Source organism: Ixodes scapularis, unplaced genomic scaffold (genome assembly GCF_016920785.2).
Source record: "Ixodes scapularis isolate PalLabHiFi unplaced genomic scaffold, ASM1692078v2 PGA_scaffold9__187_contigs__length_104089568, whole genome shotgun sequence".
Classification (NCBI taxonomy): Eukaryota; Metazoa; Arthropoda; class Arachnida; order Ixodida; family Ixodidae; genus Ixodes; species Ixodes scapularis.
Window position 1 is genome coordinate 63,693,344 of NW_024609884.1, and position 27,961 is coordinate 63,721,304.

The following is a 27,961-nucleotide window of genomic DNA, read 5'->3' on the forward strand; positions in this document are numbered from 1 at the left end:
ATCGGGTACTGCCAGAGATTGTGGACTAACGCCAACTGGTTCCGACCACGATGCAGAACATCCGCTTCTGCATTCTTACAACCTCTTGAAACTTAGGCATGTTACGTTCCATCCTGCTCGGTATCAAGCGTAATAAGTCGCCTGGTATGGACGGCATTCGTATTTGCGATTTTTGTCTAAATTTTGATGTTATTAAATATGTCTTACTGTTCATGTTAAATGGTTTTATTTCTGCCGGCAGTTATCCTGCGGACCTGAAAACCGCGGTCCTTAACCCGTTTTTTAAAGGAGGAACACCGCGTACTTACTTGAACAGCTACCGCCCCATTTCGATACTACCATATGTATACTACCATATGATTCGATGCGCTTTGATTGCATTCGTGTAAACCCAGCCGGTGATGTATGGCCAGAGTGATAGCAGCACTGGGGTTCCTCTACACTCTAAATAATAGGGGGTGTACAGGGCTCCCCTTGTCCCAGCTGTAACTCCCCAAAACTACATTTCGTCGTTCTGTCCACTGACGTCGAGCTGGCGATACCAACTTTTACAAGCGTCTTGATAGTTGTTGGATATAAGTTATAACGTACTAAATAGCTAATGTGCGTAACAAAGACTACAGAAAAAAAATGACTCAGGTCTTGCAGCAGGGCCCAAAAAAACTTGATTGTCTCAATGTAGCCTTTAATGCGTACGTTAGCTATTTTAAAAAGTTGTACCGCTCGATTATCAAGCCGCTCGTAAAAGTTGGTAACGCCAGCTTGACGTCAGTGGACAGAACAACGAAATTTAGTTTTGGAAAGTTACATATGGGCCAAGGGGAGTACCCCTGTACTCCCCTTGGCCCATATTTCTTAGAGAGTATTCCCGTCACCGGAGCGATCGCACACGAGCCACTATCCGAAGGTTCCCCAAAACGCCGATAGTCACGAGCCCAAGTCGAGCGCACACGCGGTGCTTATGTTCCATCTATGAGCCGCATCATAGCTTGCATTCACATGGATGCGACTGTAGCGCATCGGATTGAGATTTGACTATTTCGATTGGCAGTAGATGGGTAGGAGAGGAAGAATTAAAGAGACAGGGTGCGTGTGATCGATCCCTGCTTGATTCGACGCGCTAGGATCGCGTTCATGTAAAGCTAGACATAGCCCAGCTCCAGAATCGGACTCCCAATCTGGGAGAGAAAGAGCGAGGCAGGCAACACACTCAGCGCGCGATGGCCGGTTTTTAGAAACGCCCAGCATGCGCCCTGCCTTGACGGAGCCCGTGATCGTGGCCATGTGGTCGCGTCACACTCATCGCGAGCATGGCCTCCGGGATTCTTGGTGCGCAAAGAAAGCTCTACTCCGGCCCTTCCAAAAGCTCGGTAGCCAAGCAAAACGAGCGTATAGCAGCTTCGGCACAGCTCCACAAGGCGGTGTTCAGTCAGAGCCATCGTCAGCATCCCACAGGTCAAGTATGTGCACAAGGCATCCCAAAGGTGACGTATGCGCATTTAAAAAACACCAAGAAAAGCACGAGGAAGAGAAAAGTAACAAGGCATTAAAATCATATACCATATATAATGCGTATATAAGCCTACGCTACGTTCCGATGAAACTAACCAAGCAGCGCCAAAAGTGCATTTTCACGACGTTTATCGTCTTTGGACGTTTGCTATCACCAACTAAACCAATCACGGTCAGTGAAGGTGCAGAATTCATTCAATGCAGCTATTGTTTAAGAAAAAATTTTAAAATTAAACGTATTATGGTCAATACTATACGTTTCTCGACACGCATATCACATGAGCGAATGATGTTTTAGAAAACAGCGGACATTTGAGCGAATGGACATTTTAGCGAATAACTGGGGCGCGTGCACTGCTAACCCACCCGCCCCCTGCGTTCACGCCGCTCTGCGGCGACAGTCTCTGACGGCTCATTACACAAATGTTAACATATAGCTGGCCCACCCGTAAACGCCGCTGGGCGGCGGCCGACCATTTGTTAATGTGTCTTTCGATGAAAAGTTGGCGTTCGCTAAAACCTCGTTCGACCAACTGAGTGCCCTCCGACTGGGGTTTTGTAACCTGCAAGCTTTACTTGCATTGGAGCTCTTGAAAGCTTCGTCGGATTCTCCACAGGGCCCTAAGAACGCTAGGACAACCGTTATGTGCTCATTCCAATTGAACTGTTAGGTGACTGCAGCAAAGTGGTAGTATGGCCTTGAAAAATGACGTCTGCATTTATCAACGCTGAATTTATCAACGCTGCATGCAACCAATGGCTCCTGTCATCAACGGTTAATTTTGTCGAAGTAAAAAAAAAAGAATAAAGTAACGTCGTACGCGGTGAGCACATTGTACGCGTCTCTCATTCTCAAATTGTGGTGCCCCATGACACCCGCCAACGTCACTGTCAGCAGCGGTATCTATTGGAGGTGAGTGGAAGAAGACCCGGAGACCATTCTGTCTACTTCCTGGAGCGGGTGATACGGACAGGGATCACCGATAATTCTGGGTAGCTTTTTATCTTAATTTACTCTTGTATATAGGATAAATAGTAATCATAAGGTGATTTTTGCATGGCGTGTTTGAGATCTTAACCAGTTAGTGTCCTTTTCTTCTAAAGCCCTCCTTCACCAGGCCATAGGGGCAGTCTGGTCATTGCAATGTAATTATACTATCTGGGATCTCTAACGTATAGCTTACGGTTACCTCTAGTGAACCACGAAGACGCCCGGGAGAAAAGAAAACACGACCTTACTATCCTGGCCATGGGCGACGCTCATGCCTTAGCCCCGCGCGTGAGTTTAGCCTCCCTTTAGATTTGGTGTCTCGTCTGACCCTTGTCAGATTCGAAATAAGATACCTTTCTGTACCAGGAGGTGGTACGCGCCTCGTCGAGGGCGGTGTTCGCAGATGCACGATTTGAGCAGTGCCGTGCAATCGCATCGGTGTTTGTATTGTTGGGAGCGTTGAAAGAACGCTCGTGTGGGCTAAAGAGCGCTGTTAGCGGTGTACCGACGCCTTCATTTATGCGTCAGCTGCTCGACAGCCGGAGGCCAAAGAAGAGGTGGACAAAGCGGGGGCCCTGACGTGTCCGCGCGTGCACGCGAGCCACGTTGAGAGCAAGCCGCCGTTCGATCCGCCCAGAGATCTCCAGCGCCGGCAGCGACAGGACGTTCCCGCTCCCGTCTGTCACCCGTCGCCGTCGCTGAGGCCCGCCGCTGATCATGGCTCAGGAGATCAACGAGGAGCTCGGCAGGTGCCTGCGAGAGCGCGGGGTCATCGGCGAGGTCCTGGACGGCGTCGAGAAGAAGACAAAGCTGAAACGAGAGCAAGTGGTCTACGGTGAGTGCACCTCGCCGGAGCGCCCCGGGCCCTTCGGACCGCGGACCTCCTGCACCCGGCTCATCGCGTTGCTCGGATCGGTTTCCTTTGGCTGCCGGACTGTGCGCGTGCGCGTTTGCTGCATTATTCACGCTTTGGCGTCGTTCTAAACCGTCTACTTTCGGGCAAGGTATTTGGTAAATTGAAATCTTCACGCAATGGTTCTCATTCCCCGCGCGCAAGTGTTCTTTTATCTCGGCGTTCGATGCGGTTTTAATCGTCGCGCCTTCCATTCTGAAGGCTCAAATCTGGTCTCACTCTCATTCCTTCATTTTAGGCGCTAATTTTGATTCGCGAAACACAATTACTATATTGCAGGCTGACTCGTAGCAAGAACATCGTATATGGGCATAGGCGTCGGCAGGCTTTGCGGCATTGTTTTGCCTCGTCCTTTCTTCCCGATGTAGTACACCCAATATGAAACTGAATAAATTCGGGTTTGGGCGTTCCGGCGTACCCTCATGGAGCTCGCAGAGTCTGCTAAAGGAGATGCAGAGCAATTGTACCCTCTCAGAAATGTTTGTACAATGTACAACGTGCTCCCCTCCCCCCCCCCCCTCCCTTTCCCACCAAATAAAAAAAAAATCCTGCTTTTTTTTCCCGCAAAAATAAATTGAGCATCGCCGAACGCTCATTCTCCGTCTAAGTGTAGCACTAGCAGTCCGAACGAGACGCCAAAGTTTCGGAACTAACAGCTAAACTAAGCGATTTGGCGAGTGACGAGAGTCAGCGACGAACGACGGAGATTTCTCACTGTCGCTCGTCGCGTTAATTCGCTCGGTTTTTCGGATTTCTAAAAACTTCGCTAATCGCCTTTGATCGCTCCCTCGCGTCGCTTTCATGCGGTCCGCCTCGTCGCGCGACTGACCGAGCGACAGCGAAGCGGGTCGCCGTCTCTTGTCTCGCCGCTCGCCTAATCGCTTAAGGCCCGGCCCGTTCACACATATGCGACCGAGTAAGACCGAGAGAGACCAGACCGGTTTTTAAGCCTCTTACGACGTCTTAGGACCAGCTCCTCTGCAGGGCATCCGGTCCTAAGACGTCGCAAGAGGCTTAATAACCGGTCTGGACTCTCTCGGTCTTACTCGGTCGCATATGTGTGAACGGCGCTCCACAAGCGATTTATACTTAATCGTTATCTCAGTCAAAAGTTATAAGCGATTTTTGGAACTTTTCGATGGAAAAACAGGGACCGTTTTCGGATAACTGGCGCCTATTCAGATCCGTGTATTCAAGGGCCGGACTTGTACGGCACTGATCACAAGTAAATCCCATTACAATTAATCGATTACTTTTTTTAGTAATTGTGTAATACTTTTAGTACCTTCAGTAGGAAGTAATCACCGGTGTAAGTTTATTACTTTTGGAAGTACTAAACACACTTGTAACCATTCCTATTTTTCCCTCCTCTCTCTAATGACGCCCTTTCTTTCTACTAGTTTCCTCCAAAGGAATCCTCGAACCAAGTATCTGAGAGGAGGGTGGCTTACAAAAATTGGTGAACTAAGAACACAAGTCGTTTATAATTCGGTGATTTTTATATAATAATAGAAATCACGATAGTCCAGTTTTCAGACCGGCAGAAAATCTGTCGTTTTGAAAATCTCCATGTTTTGTTTCGTTTATTTATAAATAGTGCTAACCTCCTTTTGGAGGTAGTGGCAGGAGGGGTTGGTACATTATACTGCACAATAAATTATTAAAAAAAATTTAATGTAGTGAATACAAAATAATAATATAGAAATGCAACAGAAAGTAGGACAAACCGAAATAGCCAACTTTTCAAAAACAACTTTCCAACTTTTTTTTTTTTTAATAATTCTACTGATGACGAGTTTACTTGTACTTCGGAAAGGCTGTTCCACTCTTCGATTATTTGTGGGAAAAAAGTAAATTTAACAGAGTCAGTACGATATAGATACGCTACCAGCACCCTATTGTGCAAACTTCGCGTAGCTTGGACCAGTCGTGGCGTTAAATATCTTGAAGCATCAATGTAATCGTAAAAGTAATGGTTACTTTTTCAAGTAACTAATTGGTTTTCTTCTCAAGTAATCGAATAATCTAATTGAATATTTTTAATCATGAGTGATTTTAATTCTAGTTGTTTACTTTTTTCGATTGTGTACATGACTGCGGAGAGTTCAGCGCCGTCATTTGACCATTGAAAATTACAGAAAATCACTTCTACTTTTTGAATAAGATAACAATTAGCTCTGGAACTTGGGCAACTGGTTCGGCGATGCATAATTTATTTGTATGGTGAAAAAAAAAAAAAAAAGAAACCTTGCCCATTTCTTGGGGAAGACACCCTGTATACTGCCCCACAATGCACTCGAGACGACAGTCGTTGATTTTTCTTTTTCACTTGTGCGGCACCAAGGATGGTCATCCTATCGGTCACTGAGCCTCAGGGCAATAGCTTTGTCAAAGTACACTGCGTGAACCCTTAGTGCGCCATGCTGCTCCCCCTTGTGTCTAGCGAAGCTGAACGAGGGATGATCGACGATCGGTGACTCGCGTGCATCGCGGGGCGGTATAGGGTGTTTTTACATGACGTCAATCCGTCATTTTGTTGTGAGATGTTATCGGGACGAAACTTGCAATTCTTTGTGCACTGGATATTTGATCGTGTAAAGCGCATCCTTGTAGTTGGAATGCTCGTCTTAGACACGCGACAATCGGCTTATAACAACAAAATGGTGGACGAATCTAATGGCATGAAACCTGAGCCCTCTTTGTGCACTGGGTCTGTAGATACGGTGTACGCTGACGGCCATAATCGAGTCCCCAGTTCCCAAGCGCGTGCTGGCGTTGCGCGCCGCCACGTCATAACGACAAAAGTGGCTCTACGGTCGGGGTCGCGGTTCATTCCTGCTTCAGCTGACATTGCGTGAAGCGTCTCTTCTTTGCTTGTCGGCTACATTCGAGGGTGATTTCTCTCATTTATAACTGGGGATCAAGGAGGACATCAGCTGTTTTCGCGTCTCACTGCAAGACAAGCTAAACACCCGCGAGGCAAAGTACTATAGTGCCATTCTATCCTGGTACAAGAGTGTGTGAGATTTTTTTAGAAAATACAAGATCGCGCTTCGACGGGGCACAAATAACTTCCTCCCCCATCGGTGGTTTGTGAATTCCGCTTCCAAATATAAAATTGACTGACTTTTTTGGCATCGCCCAAAAGGCGTAGCATTTACAGGGTCTCTTCGCGCTCGTCCCTTTGCGGGCACGGTACGGAGGCCACCGAGGGGCACATTGCGAGTGTTCTGTGAATATATAAAGCCGTCACAGTGTCACGTGACGTGGTGTCTAAATGTCACGTCATGGTTTCACCCGACGTCATCGTATCACTTGAGGTCACGGTGTCCCCTGAAGCCACGTGACCACATGACGTCATGGTGACGTGATCACGTTACCTGGCGTCAGGTTGCATCACGTCACGATGTCACCGGACGCCACGTGATCACATGAAGGGAACTCAGGTCACCTCACGTGACACCATATAGGTGCGTCACTGTCATTTTATTTCATTGCGTCACGTGACGTCACAGAAGACCCATAAATGATATGCACTTTGAGCACCTCTGGCGTGACGTCACAGTGTCCCGTGACACTGACGTTATCCAGGCAACATATGCGGATGCTAAAGACCCCACCAGCTGGACCTATGAATGCTCTACTTTTAAAACATCGCATCGCACAGATCCACGTGATTAACGGAGAGGTTCTTGAACTCGCAAAAATTCAGCCGCGCTTTACCAAGAATGCTGTCCACTCCATCCTGCCAAGCGCCCCTCCATACCTCTCAATGAGGCTCCCTGCTAAAAGGAAGAGCCGATATTTCATGGGCCATTGCCCGCTTAATTACGCCAGGGCTGTCGACACCTCGCAACATGTGGCCATACATTTCGTTTGGATGCGGCTCTGCTCTCGAAGAACTGCGGCATCTTCTATCGGAAAGAGAGAGAGAGAGCTCATTCGTCGCAATTTTGAAAGCGTGCGCCTTGCCAAATACCTTCTGGACACTGCACGAGGTCCCAGAATCGGAAACGACTGTTGCCTTCTTTATTTGTTCAAAAGATGGTTAGCGTGTTCCACTCAACAGGGTCGTTGTGTTCGAAGTGTTCGGCTCTTCAATTCACGCCACTATTTCCGCCCAGGGAACTTGTGCACTACCCACGTTGCACACCGCGCGGTGCCAACTCCATTCTCAGAAGGGTAAAAATGTTGAACCCTTGTTAGGGTCGGTTACGAGAAAGAATACAGAAAGCTACAGTTTTATGGCATTGGCAAAATCCTCAAGTGACCAAACTTGGTGTACAGTTTAAAAAGGAACAGAAATGACGCTGTCATGTCTTAGTGTAAAAAGTACGCCCCAATGCCTGCACAAGGATGTAAATTTTTCATTTTGATTTGATATTCACTCCAATCTAACTTTTTGACTTGTTAGTACAGTGACAGGAGTGGTTAATTACTTTTTGGAGTAATGCAGGGGGTCTTCGCTGAACGCCAAATTTGAATGCGTTGTTCACTGCGCCTGTTCAGAACGAGCTCACTCATGGGCTGCTAAAACCGGCAATCTTGATGGTGTGGAATGCACGTTAAAAGGAACTGTGGAAGTTCGCTGTCAGCACGCGCACAGCAGCCACAGATTCAGCTGCGGAAGCTCAGCACAGAAGTTTGGAAACTCAGCAGCCGCAAAGTTAAAGGGGCCATAAAACGATTTTTCTATCTTTCGCTAAATACTACTCAGAATCACTTACTCAAGTTAATAACCGAATAAACTTGCCTTAGTTTTTCTTTCTAAGCAATGGCCGTCGGTAAATAAATTCGAGAAATATGAGCATCGTTCATCCCATCAACTCTGAGCCAGAACAAGCGGCCACTTGGCCGGACGCCTATCCTATGCCGCCAATGTTAATCATAGCCACGCGCTGGGGTTGGCAAAGGCAAAGTAGAGATCGCGTGCTAAGCTCCAGCATTGTTAAGAGCGGCTATTCTCATCATCGCAATGGTTGGACACGAGACACTACCCGAGTGTCCGCCGAGGCATTGATTGTTACGAGCCGAAGTCGAGTGCTCGCGCAGTTCTCGTGTCCAATCCATGAGCCGCGCTCCACTCTTGTCAGCCCGGTGGTTTCGATCCCACAATTTGGTCATCAAGCTTTGCGAAGGCAAGACTGAAAGAAATAGCTCATTTTATCCTCGCAATTTCACCGCGACCAAGAAGCTTCTGAATCAGGGGCGGTCCCTGCGAGTATACTTGGGCCAGACTATAGACCAGTATGCCTGTCAAGTCATGAAGATTCTTACCCGATGCCGTTCTACGACCCATTTAATATATCCCATGCAGCAACGTTCTTAGTCATGAAGGCGATTTTTATGACCTGTAAAATCGCAGCGCTTTCCCATCACATCTGCTAAAAGCGGCCGGGACCCCCGCCTGGCCGAGTCGCGCGGCTTCATGAACATGCGGCGTGCATGTGATCCTCTGCTGGACAAACACTCTCAAAAGAAAGGGTGTAGTCTTACACCCTTTTTAATATATACCAACTCATGTTTACAAACAAACCGGAGCGCCCCTAGCGGACGCCACCGACGCCGCGCATGCGCGAGGGGGGTGTGGGCAAGAAGCTCGCCGTCGCCCATAAACAAACCATTGAAATGCCATGTTATCGGCGTCGGTGTGAGTCCCCCTGCCCTTTTTCGCGTACGAATTGTTGATTCTACGTCTTCCTGGGCAATGTCTGACTACTCGAACGGCCTCGGCGAAATTAGCGAGGCTCGTTACACCGCAAAAATTCGCGTGAATAATGTGACATGCGGCGATTCATTCCGCGTGGACGCCGCAGAATGTACGCTAAAACCTGATTCGCATGATGAGATTTCGCTCGCAATTTTCGGTCGCGACGTCGCTCGGGCTGCAAAAGCGTGAACCGCAACTGAGATGGTTGACGTCGATACTGAAAATCTCAAGCAGAATCGGATCAAGTGAATCAGGCATAACAAGTTGGTGTGGCCACTGGTAACAATGATCAACATATCCTTGTATCTTCTGTTTACATCCAGCCTGCTTACCAACCTTCAAACTTAAGTCTTTTGATGCCTGCACTTCTTATCGCAAGTACCGGGCCCACGTTTGGTCTACGGGCTGGTGTCGTCTAATAGAGCAGAAGACAAGCAGAAATGTTTGAAAGAGCAGACGACAGTTCGAACGATCAGGCAGCCGTTTGGAACTTGAAGACGCACTGAACGTAGTCCGCAGGTGGTTCGTACAACTTGACGGTTTTTTGGCGTTCATGTTCGAACAGAACAAATAAATCTGATGACCACAAGTATCCGTGAATTAAACCCAAAGTGCTTCCCGACCAAGCAATCGTGGTCCGACGGCGTCTGGTTTTCCCTTTTCACGGCACATATCCACGTTTTCGGACGAATCGAGCAGATGAAAACTGACCTTCAAACCTTTCTCGACCCTTTTGGTACAGCCACAGTCGCGGCGTTTTGACGAGAAGGCTGGTTTTCGTCTGGTTCCTTGCAAAACAACGCAGGAATACACGTCTGGCATGGGGACTTCTGCCCACAGCCCCAGACCCGGAGTGCGCCCGACGCGCCACCACCGCGCCGTGACGTAACAGAGATGAGTTCGTGTATATAATACGTCCCAAAACTTCAGTTCAACGTACAGCGCACTGACGTCAAATTGAGCGCCCAATCTTTTACGAAGGGCTTGATAACAGTGCGATAAAACTTATTAAACAGCTAAAGTACATATCAAGAGTACAGACACAAATACTGAGGTTTTGCAATAAAGCCAAGAAAACCTTTTTTTTGTATTCAGTAACACGTGCATCTGCAATTTTAATGAACTGTACCACTCGGGTATCAAGCCACTCGTGAAAGTTGGTACCGCCGGTTCGGCGTGAGTTCGCTGTACGTCGAGCTTAAGTTTTGGGGTGTATTATTAGGGACAAGGGATGGCAAGATTATACCCCTTTTCTTCTGAGTGTACATACGCCCTACAGCCTCGATATTGACGGCGAGTTTCTACGACACCGCAGCAATCTCTACATTAATCGTTATTGGCAGCCGATAACTATATGCATGCAGTGCGCCTGACCACTCCCATGTATCTGCTCATACGAGCAAGCACGTGCGATGTCTGCCGAAGCGTGCTCCATGCGCATGCTGCACATGCTTGCACGCGGGGCACCGCCCAAGTAGATATGCCTGCGATGCGCCGAAAAACGGAGGGGGAGGAGGTGAGGAGACGGGATGTCAGAACGGCAGAGCTCTGGTTCGAATCCTAAAGCTAGCTGCCTTTGTCTCCACTGCATTCGTCGAACGCGTTAGCACGCGGAACGCCGGCGTCCGGTGTCGTGTTTGTCTCTCGCAGTGGAACGCCTTCGACGAGTGCAGTGGATGACAAAGGCAGCTATAGTTTCAGGTCTGCCCACTAATCCTTGGAACCAGAGCTCGGCGTTCGGATGTCCCCGCACGCTCTCATCACCTCCTTTTCCTCACAATCTCGGCGCCTAGACATGTTTCTCTCGGCCAAGGAACGCGAGTGCGGCTGTCTGACCATGTAAAGGCGGGTTTAGACAGCCCTGTTTTGTTACACTACGTTATGTTACGAGAGTTTGGATCTCCTTCAGGCTGGTTCACGCAGCACCGTTTTCTTACGTTTTCTTACGTTACGCATGTAAGTCAACGAAGCATTCCAGTCTCAAATTTTGCGGGCCAGGTTATCTCCTTGAACTGGTAGCCATGCTTAATATGAAGCACACATGTCCCAGTGATTTGTGTCTAAGGTTGCGTGTTTTCGGATAAATCCGAAAAACTCCGAAAAACACTCGCCGGTAAAATTTTGGTCAATTCAGATTTATCCGATAAACTCCGAATTTCCATGTCCCCCCCCTAATAAACTAAATAAAGACGGTATTTTACAATTAAGTTTGATCAGCGAGCAGGGTCAATGGTCCCGGGAAAATGCCAACAAAGTTTTCTTTCAAATCTCGGATCATTGACAAAAGGGGTGATACGGCTTATCTCGTCAAGGTTCAGGACGACATGTCATTGTACTTTCGGGTCACGGGAAAAGCCTCTGTTTTGGTTTGCAGTTTGGGCCATACTATTTGAGTTTTAAGAGGAAGGAGATGTTGTGTTTTTGTAACAGTTAAAGCTATGAACCATGGAGATTGGATAAAATTGAAACAAGGGCAGTTAAATCGTCCCTATTACATCCTTTACCACTCCACGTCGCGCGGCCGAGAGGTAGCATGGAATAGGACGGGATGAATACGTGCTTCCCAGCGACTACCTCCGGGAGTTTATTGATCTTAAGGTATCGACGTTTATCGAAGCAACACTTCTGTGCAACTTTTGCCGTGGGACAAATTAGTATTGCCAATGGCAATGCCACCAACACCAAATCCAGCTGAAGAAATAGTAATTAATATAAGCCCCCCCCCCCTTTTTTTTTTTACCTCGCATAGGTTTACACCCGGATATTATTTGTTGATTTTTGATAGGAAACATTGCGAAGTTAAGCCCCGAATTTCGTAGATTTTGGAATCAAGCGAAAATAAACTCCTTTAAACTCGGAATGTTCGGAAAAAATAAACTCCAAACAACACCCTCCGAATTCGACGAAAAATAAACTCCGAAAACACGCAATCCTACTTGTGTCGTATGCAGACGCAAGTTTTCGTAACTTAACATCACGTAATAAAACGGGGCTGTGTGAACCAGTCCTTACGTCGAGAGTCACCGGTACATTCCTGTTTTATATTAAGCGTGACAACCAACTAAAAAGTAGCTTTGCACGTGACATAAGAAGCACGGATGTCTCGGTGATTCATAACGTAACGTAAGAGAACGTAAGCAAGCGTTCCTGTGTGAATTGGCCTAAAAGCTGAACCCCTGGAGCGAATTATGCGACGACTAACTGACGAACGTCGCCCGACGGCACGCTCGCTTTGCGCGCGACGTAGCAGCCACTGTGCTGAAGCAACGCGCAGAGCAATAGCCGCCGGGCCAAATTCGTCAATTTTTTGCAGCACATTCGTCCCATGCAGTTCAGCCTTTATGTTTACATCGAGCAAAGAAGCGGCACTGGACCGCTCGATCATGCACGAGCCATGATCATCTACAAGCGTGTGTCAGCACCTGTCAACGCGCGGTAATGAAGTGTCTGAAAAAAAAAATTCAAATAAGCAAAAGAAAAATGCAGCTCACGCTTTCAGTATCCTCTCAAAACAATAATCACTTTCTTGTTGCTTTTTTTTCTTTGCTATTTTCTTTTACAAATTTATATCAAGCAATAAAATTATGCCAGCCTAGCATCCGCGAGCAACGTGAGATAGCGTAATTATGCGCAACTCAAACACGATCGAAAATATTAGATTTTGCCCGCAGAAGCGTTGCCCAATCTTAAGAGCCACATGTATGGGCGCCGCCATTACTGACCTTCATTTTGTTGTATTTTATTCTGTTCGTTTCGCTTCATTAATGTGGTCGCACGACCAGTTGTTGAACTTCTAGACATTACAGTGTTCTTGTCTCCCATAGCATTCACTGTATATTTTGGTCCCCCTTCATTTCACTTGCTGGGCGACTCGGTGAGACACCTGGCGCGCGAGAAAAGAGTCTTTAGTCGCTCGACATACGCGCCAAATTACAGCCCCCATTGCTGACCTTCTTTTGTTTTCCCGAGATGCCGAGCAAATGAAGCGGGCATTGACGATCCTTCACGAAGTCCTATGCTGGGGAGGTAGACAGAGTGCAATTCAAAATGGCAATAACCTCTCCTGCTGCCGTAACGATGAAGTGAACGGAATAATAGAAAACAAAGACTGAAGATCGGTTATGGCGGCGCCCATGCACACCTGCTGCAATAATACTCTGGACCTGCGTTTGTTAACACCTTATTTGAGATATTTCCTTGGAAAATTTTAAAAACAAAATATTTTTACACCCTTAAGAATGTAAATCAACCTGTCCCAGTAAGACCCTTAGGGTGATAAATCCCCCTAGGCAGGTGTTACACGCTGAGGGTGTTACACCAGCCTAACAGTGTTACACCACGATAAGGACGTCATACTTGCAGCTCCAGCTGTAGAACCCTAATGACAGATTCGGGTGGTCATTTCCCAACAAAGTATTTTGCCTTATCTTCGGCAAGGGCGTTCGTTGCGCGCGAGTTCGCGCAACGACCGGGTGGCGCTTTTCAGATGCGCGCTGGCAATTCTCTGGCACACTTTTTGTCCGAGCTTCAAGAGGTCGGGCAGCTTGTCGACCAGACTGTGTCCGCTATCGTCATATCCGAATCGGGAAAGGGAACCAAAGGAAACAGTGCTCGCCGATGGCGGGTTCGAGCCGAAAATAAAGTCATCGAGCCAGACACCCTTTTGCTCTTTGGGAAAAGATTGCAAAAACAACGAAGACAAAGATAATTAATGTTGTTAGAGTTCGCGAGCAGGAAAAAAGCGAATTGAAAAAAGGAGGACAAAGTTTTTGAAATAATTTGTTCAGCTTGCCTAAGGTCCGTTTGCTCTAGGAATATGCGTGTCCCACAGTAAAAAGAAAAAAAAAATGTACGGCTAATGATGCAGCTCGACACTTGAGCATGCATTGCAATTTATGGGTGAAGGGGAGGGGAAACTGAGAAAGCTGAGGAGCTCATAAAAATAAAAAGAACATATATTAAGAACAGCGACGCTTGCAAGCCTTCTTGGGCGCCTTGTAAAATTGCAACAGTTCTACGGAAATCTAGACAAAATGTGTTGAGATCGACGCCTGTGCTGGCAGCATTACACAAATTTAGTAATCTGCCCTACCGTCAATTTGTCGATATTTCTAAAACTACTGACAATCCATTTTTGTTTACAAACATCTGAGAGAGCCTGATTTTATGTTGTTGACACATGCGGCGTTCTGATTGTACAATAGAATAATCGAAGAACTTAACAAAGCTCACGCGAGCGACCCAGGCAAACGAAAACGTCAGTTGTCGGCGTTTCATGTTTGGGTTTAGTGCGTCACGTGGTGCACCACCGGGGCGTTTCTGGTGGCCGGTGCTCGCCGGCGATTGACCACCCGAATTCGCCATAAGGGTGTTACAGTAACGGCCTTAGGATGCTTGAGAATATCCTATACATATCAGTGCTACCGATCTTAGCAGCATCCTAGGGACGTATGGCACATCGGAAGTTTAGCCCCATCTGCAGTACAAATATTTCGCCCGAATCGCGGGCTAAAAACATACTTCTCGTATAAGGTTCGTCAAAATATTAGGCGCTGGGGAAAATCAGCCATCTGCGCTAAGACCTTATGAACTCTTTTGGTTCACGTTGCGGCAGCGTTTCAGAAACGGGCCGTTGACTGGCGATGGGAAGCAGTCGACTCATCTGTGCGTTACCGGCAATTATACAACCTGCACCTTAATTGGAGGTTCGAGCAGTTCAATCGGAGTCAATTCACCGGCTGACGTTGTTTCTCGCCTTGATGAGTTTTGCTTTGTGTAATTTCTTCCACCGTTTAATTATTTAAAGAATTACAGCTGGTACCACAGTGCCAGTCGCTACGACGTCGTTTCTAATCCTCGTGTAATATTCATGGTGCTTATTTCAATTCAAACATCTTTTTTTTTTTTCATTTTTTTAACAAGGGGTGAGGATTAGACGAGTTTTGTCTTTATCATGTATTTATTAGGCTCGGCGGACATTAGATGAGGGAATAATCGTTACGGTAGGTTAACTAATTAACTCAAATCTGTTAATAAACTTTTTAATTATTCGTTTTAGAGGTGACATTGAAATTAGAGTATTGACAACGATTACTATTAGAGACCAGACCAATTTAAAGAATTCGCGAAGAGGTAATGCATTTTTAGACGTTAATCGATCAATTTTCGTTTTTTTTTTGTTTTTTTTTTTTATTTAAAAATTGCGTCCAAAAAGAGCCTCGCAAGTCGTGCCCACAATGACGCTTGGAAGAGTGACATGGTCGTTTCGTTCACGTCGTTGCTTGTGCAGTCGGCGCGTTCATCAAGGACATGCTGCTGAGATAACGACTACGCCACTCTTCCAAGCGTCATTGTGGGCAGGGTTTGCGACGCTCTCTTAGAGCACAATATTTGAATGTAGCGGAAAAAAAACGCGAAAACATTTATCAATTAATATCTAAGAAACTATTACATTTTCGGAAAATATTTAGTTGGTCTGACATCTAACAGTAATTGCCGTCAATAAAACAATCCCAACGTGACCTTTAAAACTAATAATTAAAAAGTTAATTAACAGATATTAGTTAATTAATCAACTTACCGCGACGATCATCCCCTCATCTTATGTCCGCCGAGCCTGATGAATACATGGTGAAAACAGAACAGTATAAAGTTCACCTTCATCTCAAAGCGATAGACTTCTGAAACAGAATTTAGGTATCTCTCATAGGAGCGTATCCAATTCAACATGTCGTAACTTTAAATATCATCGGTCCTTTCTCGTGCACACGCATAAAATGGAACTTTAATTTTCTGTGATCAGTGTGTAGTAATAGTATTTGTTTTTATTTGTAAGTGCTTCTTGATGGCAATTACAATTAATGACTAGTATGCTCGGTTCGTTCACCCGAGACTGTAGTGACGAAAATATAATGAACTTTTCAAATCGAATAAAAAGACACAGAATGGTGGTGGCGATAGCATCGTGTGTGTATAAGGAGCGAGAGAAACGAGCGAAATAGCCAAGTTTGAGACGCTCCCCTTCGCGCCTTTTTTTTTTTTTTTTTTGTTCCTCTCCAAAATTGTTTGCTTTATGGTCTCGAGCATTACGAGCTCCCACCCGTTCTCCTGCACACTCGCGGTCTTTTCGTTCATCACCGTTGCCGTTCTGTCACAAAATCGTCGAACAAACTCCATGTAGCGAGAATGGTCCGCCTTTGAATGAGATCCTAAAAGACAGTCAAAACCTCAGAGAGTCGTTTGAACTTGCACAGTTATATCTGGTACTCTACGATTTTGACCGACAGCTAGTGGCGAGGAGATCGAACTATAGGGGGCGCAGTTCCATTATCATCATCATCACCACAAACAATCGCTGTGTGGCAAACTCCGACGCCAGCACTCGACTAGCGTACGCCGCATCGTTTCCGCGCTAGCTGCATATTTGTTTGTAGCAATATGGTGCGCACTTGCTGCGTACTGCAGTGCTCGAAGCATGCTTTTGAACCGGGTTTATGCAGCGCGGATGACTGCAGTATGTACGCCACGATGCGAACACTGTCCGCCGTCGGCACTGGTACAACGCTGCACTCAGTGACATGATCGCAGTTGAGCACGTCCTCTCCTTCAACGAGACACCGCTTGCTTTCGCCGATGTCGTCGATTGTCGCAAGAGACGGGGTAACTGAAAAGTGATGTGCGTGTTTTGTGAAGAATTTAGAAAAACACGGACGGCCGCGCCGGCCACGCACGATCCAGGGCGCGCGGCCGACAACTCGCTGCTGGCCCGGCAAGCTCGCGCGGGAGCGGAAGCAGGTATTTTCAGAAAAAGGGGGGTCAGCGTATCATATGTTCAAAAACCTCTCTCCCCCCCCCCCCCCCCCCTCCCCGTTTCCTCGCCCTAAATGTTTACACATACAGAATTCAAAAGGGGGGTGTCAGGATATCCGTCACTACCACGCATGCGCCTGTTTTGCCTTCCAAAAGGATTTCGATGACATTAAACGCAAATGGGGCTAGATTACTTTTATCTAGATGAGTTTAGGAGAAAAAAACTAGTGTCACACATCTTTCACGAGCCTTGCGTCGTCGTCTTTATGGCAGCGGATGCACTAATGACTGCGGTCGAAGGGTTTGTTTGCCACACAGCGTTCGTTCCCAAGGTGGCCACTAGGGATCGCCACTCCTCGACCTCCTCCCCAACAGAAACGCAGGACGTGGTCAAGCCCGGTCATCTTATTAACGATCCGCAATCAATCAGATTCGGGCATAAGCCGATCGCCGAGGAACTAATCACGAAGCAAACAGTGTCTACTTAGCCTCAAAACACTCCAAGAGCATATATCTGCCATCTAGGGAATCAGATCAGCGAATGATAAGGCGGAACGTCCGTTTCGACCTAAGAGTGAAGTCTGCGCTGTGGCATTGCGCGTCACGCTTGCATTACGTAATGCCACAGCGCAGACTTAATTTTCATGTCTAAGTAGATGTTCCGCCTCATCATTCGCTGAGCGGATTTGGTTGATCGCAGAGATTGGCTCTTCGAGTGTTTTACGGGTAAGTAGACCAGCGGGCATTCTTGAGGGGGTAGTAAGCCACGCTTAGGGTTTCTGATGCTGTCGGTGACTTGGTCGGGCACAGGAGCAAACGAAGCTTTTTTTCTACGCATAATTACTGATGCCCATTTAATTCACTAGGTCCCCCAATGTCCGTTGACGTTCATTCAGTGATTTAGCCCGTGTTATTTTCAGGCGTCGTTGCCGTAATCTGCTTGCTGTTTCTCATCAACGCTCTGGGTGCGAAGGCAGCTGTTTTTATTTCGACTGTGTGGCCGATGCTGGGAAGGTAAGCTCACCTCAAACTCCCGATCACCCACCCCCTAAGACGGAACATACTGTAAAAGTTCGAAAAATTGATCCTCTCATTTAGGTTCTCATTTTTTTGTTTATTAAATGCGACTTTCAGACTCAATTACTTTGTAGTGAGAATAAGGTTTCAAACTATATACATTGTTAAGATTACGCGGTCTGCAGCAGAGAGGACAAGACCGGACAAGATCATAGAACACACGATGAATTTATGAAGGCCGGGCCAGCACTTATGGGCTTGCCGCGAGATGGTCGTGCACGACCTGCCTCGTCGTCGCCTTCGCCTTCCTCACGGTGTTTTGTACTTTTAGAAATCATTTGCCACTATAGTTCCCTGCTATTATTGTGCCTCAAGATTTCTTGGGTCGATTCCCAGTCTTGCTTTAACATTGACTGCAGCGAAGGCTATAAGCGTGAGTTCCTTGCTTTTCTTGATGCAGCGGGTGCCACTTTTGTAGCCTTTGAGGCAATCACACACGCGGACCATATGAGCTGAAGCACGCGATCCGGCCCTTTTCCTTTGTCTGCGGTCCCCACAACCTCTATTAACTTTCAATTTGTCGAATAGTCCCAAGTATGGAACCTCAAACTTCATATTTCATTCCAAGATTGGACCACAGCTCTCTCAAAAACTTGCAGGTATACGCCAATGAGGCATGAGAAACTGTATTGTCCGCAATAGTACACTGCGCGACCCTGCTAGCAAAAACACGACATCAGTGGGTTTTTTTTTTCATTTTTTTAAAGGGTATTGGTGGGCATAAAATTTTACCGCTTATGTTAAGGCCCCTAATGACCACTTGTCACCACAATAGTAGTTATGATTACAGTCCTTCGAGTCTTAGAAAAACAGGAAAAAAATACTGAGAATCGCTTGTTTGTGGTTATTGTATCGCACAGCGTACGTCAATGTAAGACACTGTAATTGGTAGCGGTCTCAGTGTGTTGTTTCGCTGGTGTTCTAAAGCTGACTATAAAAAATTCCCAGAATCCTACTTTTCTGCTAGCAGTCGAACCACAAATACAGAGGGAACTGGGCGAATGTCGAGGGTATAGCAAAGCCATTTCAGGAGAAAAATTACGTTTGCGATGTGAGACTGAAATGAACATCTTTCACATGCTCACGCTATACTCATGTAACACAGAACATGTTTCATGTCATTACGCCACTTTTAATGTTGGATCTCAGACTTCATATTTAGGTTGCAATATATTTTTCAGCTTCTTCGTCCGCCGAACTCCGCCACTCTATAAAGACCCTTTGTGTCTATTTTCCCGCAGAGCACTCCGCGAGAAAATCACTGCGATGTACGCAGCGACCACATCACATATGACGAGGCCGCGAACAAGTGCTCGGCGAAAAATGACCTCTCTAACGCCGCACTGAGCATGAGGTGTTCATATGAAACGTCTTCGCATGCACACGGCAAACTACCGTGAATTTTCGGTAGTGCCGCTTTGTGAAGGCCGCCTTCGCGTCTAATTTCCAGTACAGCGTGCTGGAAATCTAGGAAAACAGACTCGTCAATCGCGAAAGCTAGAATATTTAACAAAAATATATCGATATATATTCGTGCAAATGCGAAAAATCATGACTCAGTGTGGCAAGGAGGTTATTTTTGTGAGAAAGCGTTCTCTAACTGGCCAGTCTAATGTCACTATTCGTTATATTTAATGATTATGTCTCCTCGTATGCTGTGGAAAAGTAGGAATTCAGGTTTTAACACTGAACGTGTTTATGAGCTGCAATTCATGCTAAAAGCGCTACGCTCTAGTGCGACAAAAAAGCGTCACACGCAGGTGAAAGCCACATAACGCACTCGCAATCCGTGGCAGGCAATTCATAGGCACCCAAAGAGAAGGCGTACTTAGGTACAACAATTAATCATTATTAAATATAATTAGCCGTAGTAAGAACGACTTTCCGAGCGTCCCAGAGGGAACCACAGCTCGGAATCTGGGATCCGGAACCCGACGCATTTGTTGATGCAAATGCGTCGGAACAGGCGGCCACAGGCGAGCGCATCTGGCTTCTAAATGACGAAGCATATCTTCCCACGTCATCTCACAACGTCACGGGGCAGACCATGAAGCACCAAAGGAAAACGCAGAGGACATATGACGCCCTCGTAATTACTTCAGTTATCACAAGGGGCTCCTGGGAGTCCAAGAGCACTAAGAAAAACTTAAGGTGCTACACGCACTCTTGAAAGAAGCAGAACTCAGAAAAACTTCTAAAAAAAAAAAAAAAAGTTTGATTTGCCTCGACATTTCTGATAAACTAAGGGAGCACACGAGGACGTCGTGTGTGCATGTGCATCCGAAACCACCCCGAATCTCCCCGTAGTCAGGCATAACAAGTAATAAGGCACCCGTAATGCGCGAACGACACATTCTGTGATCCCCGGGTTTATCGGAACGATCGAGACAAGTTAATATTTTAATAACAACCAGAATTATATTAAGAAAGCCGCCGTAGAAACTTTTTGTAACTCATTTTTTTCCTCGTTGTTCGCGAGGTTTTTATAGATGTCGCAACGGTAGCCGCCCCGCTGGGTACCCGAGGCTTATTTGTCCGTTAGTATGTGGCAATAACCTCTTCGGCTGTCAAAACCCGCGGCGACGGAGTCGGCCAACATCAAAGCTGTATTCAGAAGGGTTTTAAAAGGTTACAATTAATGATAGTTCTACTTAAAAAAAATTTAAAAAAAAACACTGACGAAAGGAAGGCAAGCGTGAACGAGACAAAAGGAAGGCAGAAGTCGCGTCCTGCCTACCGGTGCCTTCCTCTTTTCGGCGTATTTTGGCATATAACCTTATACCGATGAGATGTAGCGCAACTATATCATCTTGATCAGCAATACTAGTTTAGTTTATTAAATTGTGGTCCGACATTTTTCATGCATCCCTTTGCCCGGTATCCCGCAGAGAGCTCTACAGTAAACAAAATTGAAGGATACATAGCAAATGAAGCACTCAAGACGGCCTGTGCTGTTTCAACTTAATACTCAAAGGAGGGGTTTTGCCCCAGAACTTCCCTCGGCGACATCACTGCTCCACACAGTACAAAAGAACAATTTCTCTCGCATCTCAGCAAGGAAAGGAGCAGCATCCGTGAGCGCCCTTTCTTCAAGAAAGTCAAGCACATAACCAAACCTTAACCTGATACCTGGCGCGCCTCGGCCTATTGGGTCACTGGGCGAAGGGCTGCTTCTTTGTCGAGTTTTCCTGTCCTACGGTTTTTGTGTTGCAACGTAATGTGGGATGCCGAGTGACGTTGCACGTGCTCCCTGTCCCAGGGCACATAGCATCGCTCGACCAGAATGTTGTTGGGCCCCTTCGTGTGTTTGTCTCCTTGCGTAGATATCCGCAATTGGCCCTATGCGCTTCAGATGTGCCCTTCACTCTAAGAAAGGCCGTTCCCGGCAGGGCTCATCGAAAAAAAATCACAATAATAGGACCTTTCGCAGATCGTTCGCAGGAGCTTTGCCTTGCTAGCGGCAGCTTGTGCCGTCACGTTGACCACGGATTGTGCGCGGGCACCCGCAGAGCGCGCAATACACAGCTTACGATCTACGAAAAGTCCCTAATAAAAGGAGGGAGCCTAATTAACGGGTCGCCTGTCTCAGAAAACGTTCTCACCCGAAAAATGCCATCCACGCTGTGACACTGAGCAAGTATAAAATTCACGGTCCGTGTCCCCTCTCAAATTCAATTTCTGGAGAACCGAATATAATTTCGGAATCATTGGCTAACTGGATGGAGAAAAAAAAATCATGATGATTTAAACCGTGATATAAATGAGACCAGTATTACTATGACTTGAATCAAAACTTTCCAGCAAAAAAAAATCCCAAGCTATTGTTAATTTAACGTTTGTCTATTGTATGATGTTTTTTATGTGCACCTGTTTTGTATTTAAATAAAATAATTATCAACAAAGACAGATTTATATCAGGCTGAACACGAGCAAAAAGCAGTGTTTTCCTTGGCAAATCGGAGCGTGGAGCTTTCTTTCTTTCTACCTTGCACTTCGTCAGTTATACGTCACATAATATTAAAAGTAAATCAGAACCCAAAATAAAGCTCTTTAATTAACTAAAAAGACAAGCTTTATTTTTACTTTAGTATGGCTGGGTTTACAACAACAAAAAGTTGTTAATTAAACTGTGCTTTAATATGTAGGAACTTTATCCAGTCGTCGGACGGATTGATCCCTCAATCTGTCATTTTTTTAAACAGATCAAGTGATAAAGCATTACTATTTTCCAACTAAATTTGTTTAAATCAAATAAATGTTATATATATATATATATATATATATATATATATATATATATATATATATATATAGGGAGTAAAAGAGCGTAAGGGCGTAAAAAAGTATATATATATATATGTATATATATATATATATATAGTCAGAGATCCGTACTTGCGGAGTTGCTATGCTAGGAGATGGCATACCATGCCATCTCCTGACGAAGCCGAGCCTCTCGGCGAAACTGTCGAAATACATGCAATAAACTCCTAGCATAGCAACTCCGCAAGTACGGATCTCTGACTTATATATATATATATATAATTTTTTTAAACGATTTTGTTTCCTTAAGCTTTGGCCCAGCTCGGTTGGCTTCTGGTGTTTTGTCCATCGCCGCGATTAGCTCTGCGGCATGCTCTGCGGAAAGTTGACGCGCTGCCATTCTTCGGGGCGTAGCCCTTACTCGACAAGTTTCCGATATCGATAACCGTGACGCCGCTTTGTCCCCTCGCAGTATCAGAGCCATCGACAGGGCGGACGTGGTGGCTCTCCAGAAATGGACGGCCTACTGGATAATGTACGCCCTGATCAATGTCCTCTTCAACTTCATCTTCATCGGCATCCATCGCTACTTCAAGCGGATTTTCTTCGTTAAGGTATCTGATGTCGGTTCTGTGCTTTAAATGGATAACAGAACCGTCTACTCTTAGACTAGACAACTTTCCCCAAACTCGTGTCGTATACGTCAGGGATGCACCATGTTAGCCACATCTCTTTGCGTTTTTCGCGTTACCAGCCGACGCCAAGAGAACCTGGCTGCGAACACGTCGCACTGATCAAGACCGCTTAGGTCCTCAAAACCCTGATTTGAGTGTGTCGGCAAGCAGCTTTGTTTTCTTGTCAGTTTGCTGGGAGTAGTGATCGTGTGCCCATTTGTTTTCGTGAAAAACAAATCGAGTGCTCGCAAAGTTACGCTTTCTTTAAAACCGTTTGATTAAATGACTCAACAGCAAGTCACTAGAAGAATTACTTGTGCCATTTATTCAGACTGGTACCTTTCCGACTGCTTTATTGAATCTCTTTAGATTCTGACTCATCGTCCTATTTTCTTTATATTTACTCAATAAAACAGCATTCAAACTATGCTTCATTAAAGTTTTAGTTCCTGGGCTTCGGTGACTTACGTGAGACGTTATTACATATTTTGTTTGAAGTGTAAGGTAGAAGGGTGGTTTCATTTGAAATTAAATACGAGTGTCGAAGTGGGTATTTTGATTTGCCCATTATTTATTTTTATATTTATTCAAAGTACCTCAAAGGCCTGTTGGCATTACATGAGGGGGGACTATACAGTCTGATTAACATGGATAAGAAATGGAACTGAGCACGCCGACTCCATACAAACAATAATACAACTGCACGCATCAAAATATACCAAACAATTGCACAGCTCGGTGACATAAAGCACATAATGACAAAACATAATAATACACACATGCGTTAACATCTCGAGTAATTCAAAATATAAATACAGTGCCCAGTTCTCAACGAAAGAACATCGTTACACATTTTTAATTAGCTAAAATATATTGGGTAACTCTGAACGAAAAAAAGTGTTGGATCGGAAACTGAAACAACGGCCTCGGGAAGGGGGGCTATTTTCGACAAATGTTTCATTTCTCCTAAAAAGAAACGGATGTGACGGAAGTGGCAATATCGCGTCTGATTGGCTAGAGGCTAAAATGGTGACAGAGGGAACCTTAGTCATTTGAGCCTTTAACCAATCAGACACGATATCGTCACTTCCGTCACTTCGGTTCTTTTTAGGAGAAACGAAACATTTGTCGAACATAGCCCGCCTCGGCTTGAATGCACGTGGCAGGGACAAATTATTGAATCATAATGATGTCCCAAAGATGCGTTTAAAACTCCTAGTGTTAAAGTTACATGATTCCTGGTTCAGGGGTTCCAGATGCAAGAACCAAGTCCCACCGGGGCTGTGCCATAACCAGTGAATTAGGCATAAGAGAGAAATGTTACATCGAGTTTCCAGTAGACGGATAGAATAATTTTGCTTTATGAGTGACACGCTGTCGAAACGCGAATATCATGAAGAAATAAAGCGGACAGCTCGGTTTTGAATGGATTCGATTTGATTTAAAAGGTAGCTTTGGTGAGGGGCCCAGATTGCGCAAGCGTGCTCTAATTTCGGGCGAACATAGGTTTCATAGGATAATTTGCGGAGATGAGAGGGCGCAGATTTCAGATTGCGTTTCAAGTAATCGAGGGTACGGGGCGTTTTAGCGGTTATCGTATTAATTTGGGAAACCCAAGAAAGATTAGAAGTTAGTTCAAAACCGAGGTACTGATAAGCAAAAACAGCGATGATGGGTGAATTGTTGAGTAAATATTCGAAGTCTGAATTTGTGCGTTTACGGGTGAACGAAACAAGTTTACATTTTATTGTGCTAAGGGTCACTTGCTATTTGTGGCACAAGTTAACTCCCCGATCAATATTACTTTGGAGATGTAAGTTGTCGTCAGGGTTGTTGATCTTTCTGTACAGTACACAATCGTCAGCAAAAAGACGTACACAGGATGTCAGTGACTGCGGAAGATCATTAATGTATATTTGAAATATAACACTATATATATATATATATATATATATATATATATATATATATATATATATATATATATATTGTAAACGAAGAGGGGAGAGAGTGATTATTGAACTTATTGCAACAATGTTAGAGGAAGGGAAAGGAAATACATAATACCGTATTTACTCGAGTAATGGCTGCACTGTTTATGAAGAAAACCTGAGTGCTCGCTTTTCCGCGGAGCACACGGATTGCCAGTCACCGCGATCGACAGCATGACCCCAGCGGTTTACAGGACAGAGATAACGTCTTCGCGCGAAGATACCATCTGTGAAGATCGCATTTGTATTTAGAAGCGTGTTCTCAATCTAATTATTCGCTATGTTATTTATGCACAACGCGATGATTGGCTGTATATGTGCTCTGCGGGGAAAGTAGACGCAAGGGCCTTGTTCAACAATGGTGCGGCTACACTCTAAAAAAAAGTATGTGCGTCTACTTTCACGCACAACACTTGGAGAGCCAATCAGCGCAACTTACGGAGGCAGCTCAGCGAATGACGATGCCGAAACATATGTTTAGACCAAAAAACGCAGTCTGAGTTGTGACATTAAGCCATGCAAAACGTCACGCTTGCATTGCTTAATGTCACAACTCAAACTGCGTTTTTTGGTCTAAACATATGTTTCGGCATCGTCATTCGCTGAGCTGCCTCCGTAAGCTGCGGTGATTGGATCTCAGCGTGTTTTGCGGGAAAGTTAACGCACGGGCTTTTTTTTAGAGTGATACTACTCGAGTAAATACGGTATATACAGAATGTGTTTTTTTTTTTTTCTTTTTTAGATTTTTAAAAAGATGTCAAAGTTACACTTATGCGGTTCGTGCAGATGAGTTATACGGCGCCAGGGGGACATAGTATAGGGGGCTAATCGTAACGTTCAGTCGGATAATTAATTACATTTCGTTAATTAACTTTTTAAATAATGAAAATAGACATATAGTTCCAACTAGAAACTTGCTGAGCGTTATCAAAACGCACTAAATTCGTAATTTTCAGAAAGACTTTGAGCACGTGCGAAGCGTAGTAGTGTACCAAAGTTACCACTCGTGGAGCGGGTAGATGGCTGGGGCCAGATAAAAGACGAAAAAATCGCACGGGCGCCTTACCGCAACCGCTAGCCTTGTACCTGCTCCACGACTCGGACCTTTGGTGGTTTCGGCGAGTCTTTGTGCGAGCTCGGACATGAGATTATAATCCATTCTCCCTGAGCGAAGCGAGGGGTGATCGCGCGTAGCGCGATTTGTTTGGAAGCCTAGCTTGGAGTCCCAAGCTTGCGTTGCCACGTTCGCTTTAACAGACTGCATTCGTAAATGGTGTCTGTTAATTATGCCGTCTAACAGACGGCATAAGAGTCCGTACTGCAATAAATACCCTCTGTACTTCCGGATGCCTGCTAATAGACGACGTTAGCAAACGAAAGGCAAGCCACGTAGAAGTTCCATGAACGGATGGCCCACAACATCGCGGAGGAGCCGCGGTATATCTACACTCAGCCTTCCGGGAATCGGGAAGCCGCTTTATGAGGATCCCCCTATGCTGAGTATACGCTGGAGCGTAAACCTCTGTCGCGCTCGCGACCCCTCTAGCCAGCCTTCCGAAACACTAGGTTATTTGAGTAAATGACGAAATATTTGTTATGTATTCCGTTCTCCAATCCTATATAGACCGCAAGATCCGCAGTATTTCAAATAAATAAATAAATGCTTTTATGGTTGTCAAAGCAAGAATATTGTCAAACCACTTTTTTTACGGGAAACATAGAACGTCAGTCATCTCCATATTTCCCCAAAAATATAATACAATGCATAGCTCTTAGCACCCTCTTACAGTCACTCTTAGGTGCAGCTTTCTATACGATTGGCCAAACGACGGGCATTAGAGCACTGTGAGACTGTCAACTTCGACGGTGTTAGTTTAAGAACCCGAGGGCTTCTAGCTTCCACCGTGCTTTTTTACAAACACCACCAACCGTGTCGTCGCATCTGATGATAAATAATCCAGCATCACAACTCGTGACGTAACGGCGAGGCAAATCCATGGTCGTGACGTCACAGATGGAAATCTAAGAGAACGCCACCGAAATATCTCGGCACTAATTTGCCACTCCAGCGAAATTGAAGGCATCTAGCGGCTAAAACAGAAAGCTGTGGTGGCAGGTTCGCTCACCAGCCTTCTCAAGCGAATCACATATTCACAGCACCTGGCGGTGTAAAGACGAAGCCGTGAAAGTAGATTCCAAAACACGCGATGAAAATCGTCAATACACTTGCCCTCAGGCCCCAGGGGCAGGCCCGCCGGACTTCAGGGCTTCGTGAGGAAGGAATGCTTCCCCGTTTGCTGAAAGCGCGGGTCTCGGCACGTAAAACGAGTCACGGACAAATTGGCTACACTAAAACGCTGTGTCGGATGAGCGCGAAAACTGCCATCGCAGAAATTCACGAGCAAGGGCGTGACTGGTGTTTCGAATGCAGCGATGATCAGTCTTCACGCAGGCATTTCTGAGAGCACCTCACTGCTGAAGACCTTCGGGGGAAGAAAGAGTTATGCGTCCGCTCCCCGGCTGAGCGAAAGGAAGCCAGGCGCTGCATGCCGATGTCAGTGGAGTTGATTGAATGACGAGATCCCGTTGACGGCGGCGCCTCGTCCCTGACGTCACTGTCTGGGACACCGAATCTCAGCGCAGGTTTCAGCCGCAACGTAGTCCAATTCGGCGCTTTCGTCGCAGGCTCTCCGCGTGCTTAGCGCGAAAGCAGGAGCGCGAATTGTGTTCCCTCGAAGGTGTTCGGAACAACGAGCAGACGAGGCTCTGCGCGGCGTCTGATTCTCAAGCGTCGGCCCCTGAATCTCTGTTGCCGATCCGCAGCTGCTCCTGCTGGCCTGGTGCGCCGCTCCCATGCAAGCCAACGGTGCTAACATCATCTTCCAGAAATGTCTGGCTGGCAAAATCTTCAAGGAAGGCTCCCTGCTGCCGCCGATGATGGGCGGTGGCGGCCTGCCGCCTCCCATGTCCGGCGGCAAGAAGGACGGCTCTCCCGACAATAGTCGCAAGATGAAGAAGTAG

At 46.0% G+C, this 27,961-nt stretch overlaps 1 protein-coding gene across 1 annotated transcript; it reads left to right on the top strand.

The window, feature by feature from the left end:
- The first annotated feature begins 3,170 nt into the window (after nucleotides 1–3,170).
- Nucleotides 3,171–27,961, top strand: LOC8053109 (HVA22-like protein e). Its single transcript, XM_002435883.4, has 4 exons — nucleotides 3,171–3,338; nucleotides 17,856–17,949; nucleotides 22,748–22,889; nucleotides 27,764–27,961. Exons 1-4 carry the CDS (start codon nucleotides 3,221–3,223, stop codon nucleotides 27,959–27,961), a joined length of 552 nt encoding a protein of 183 aa, XP_002435928.2. The 5' UTR covers nucleotides 3,171–3,220.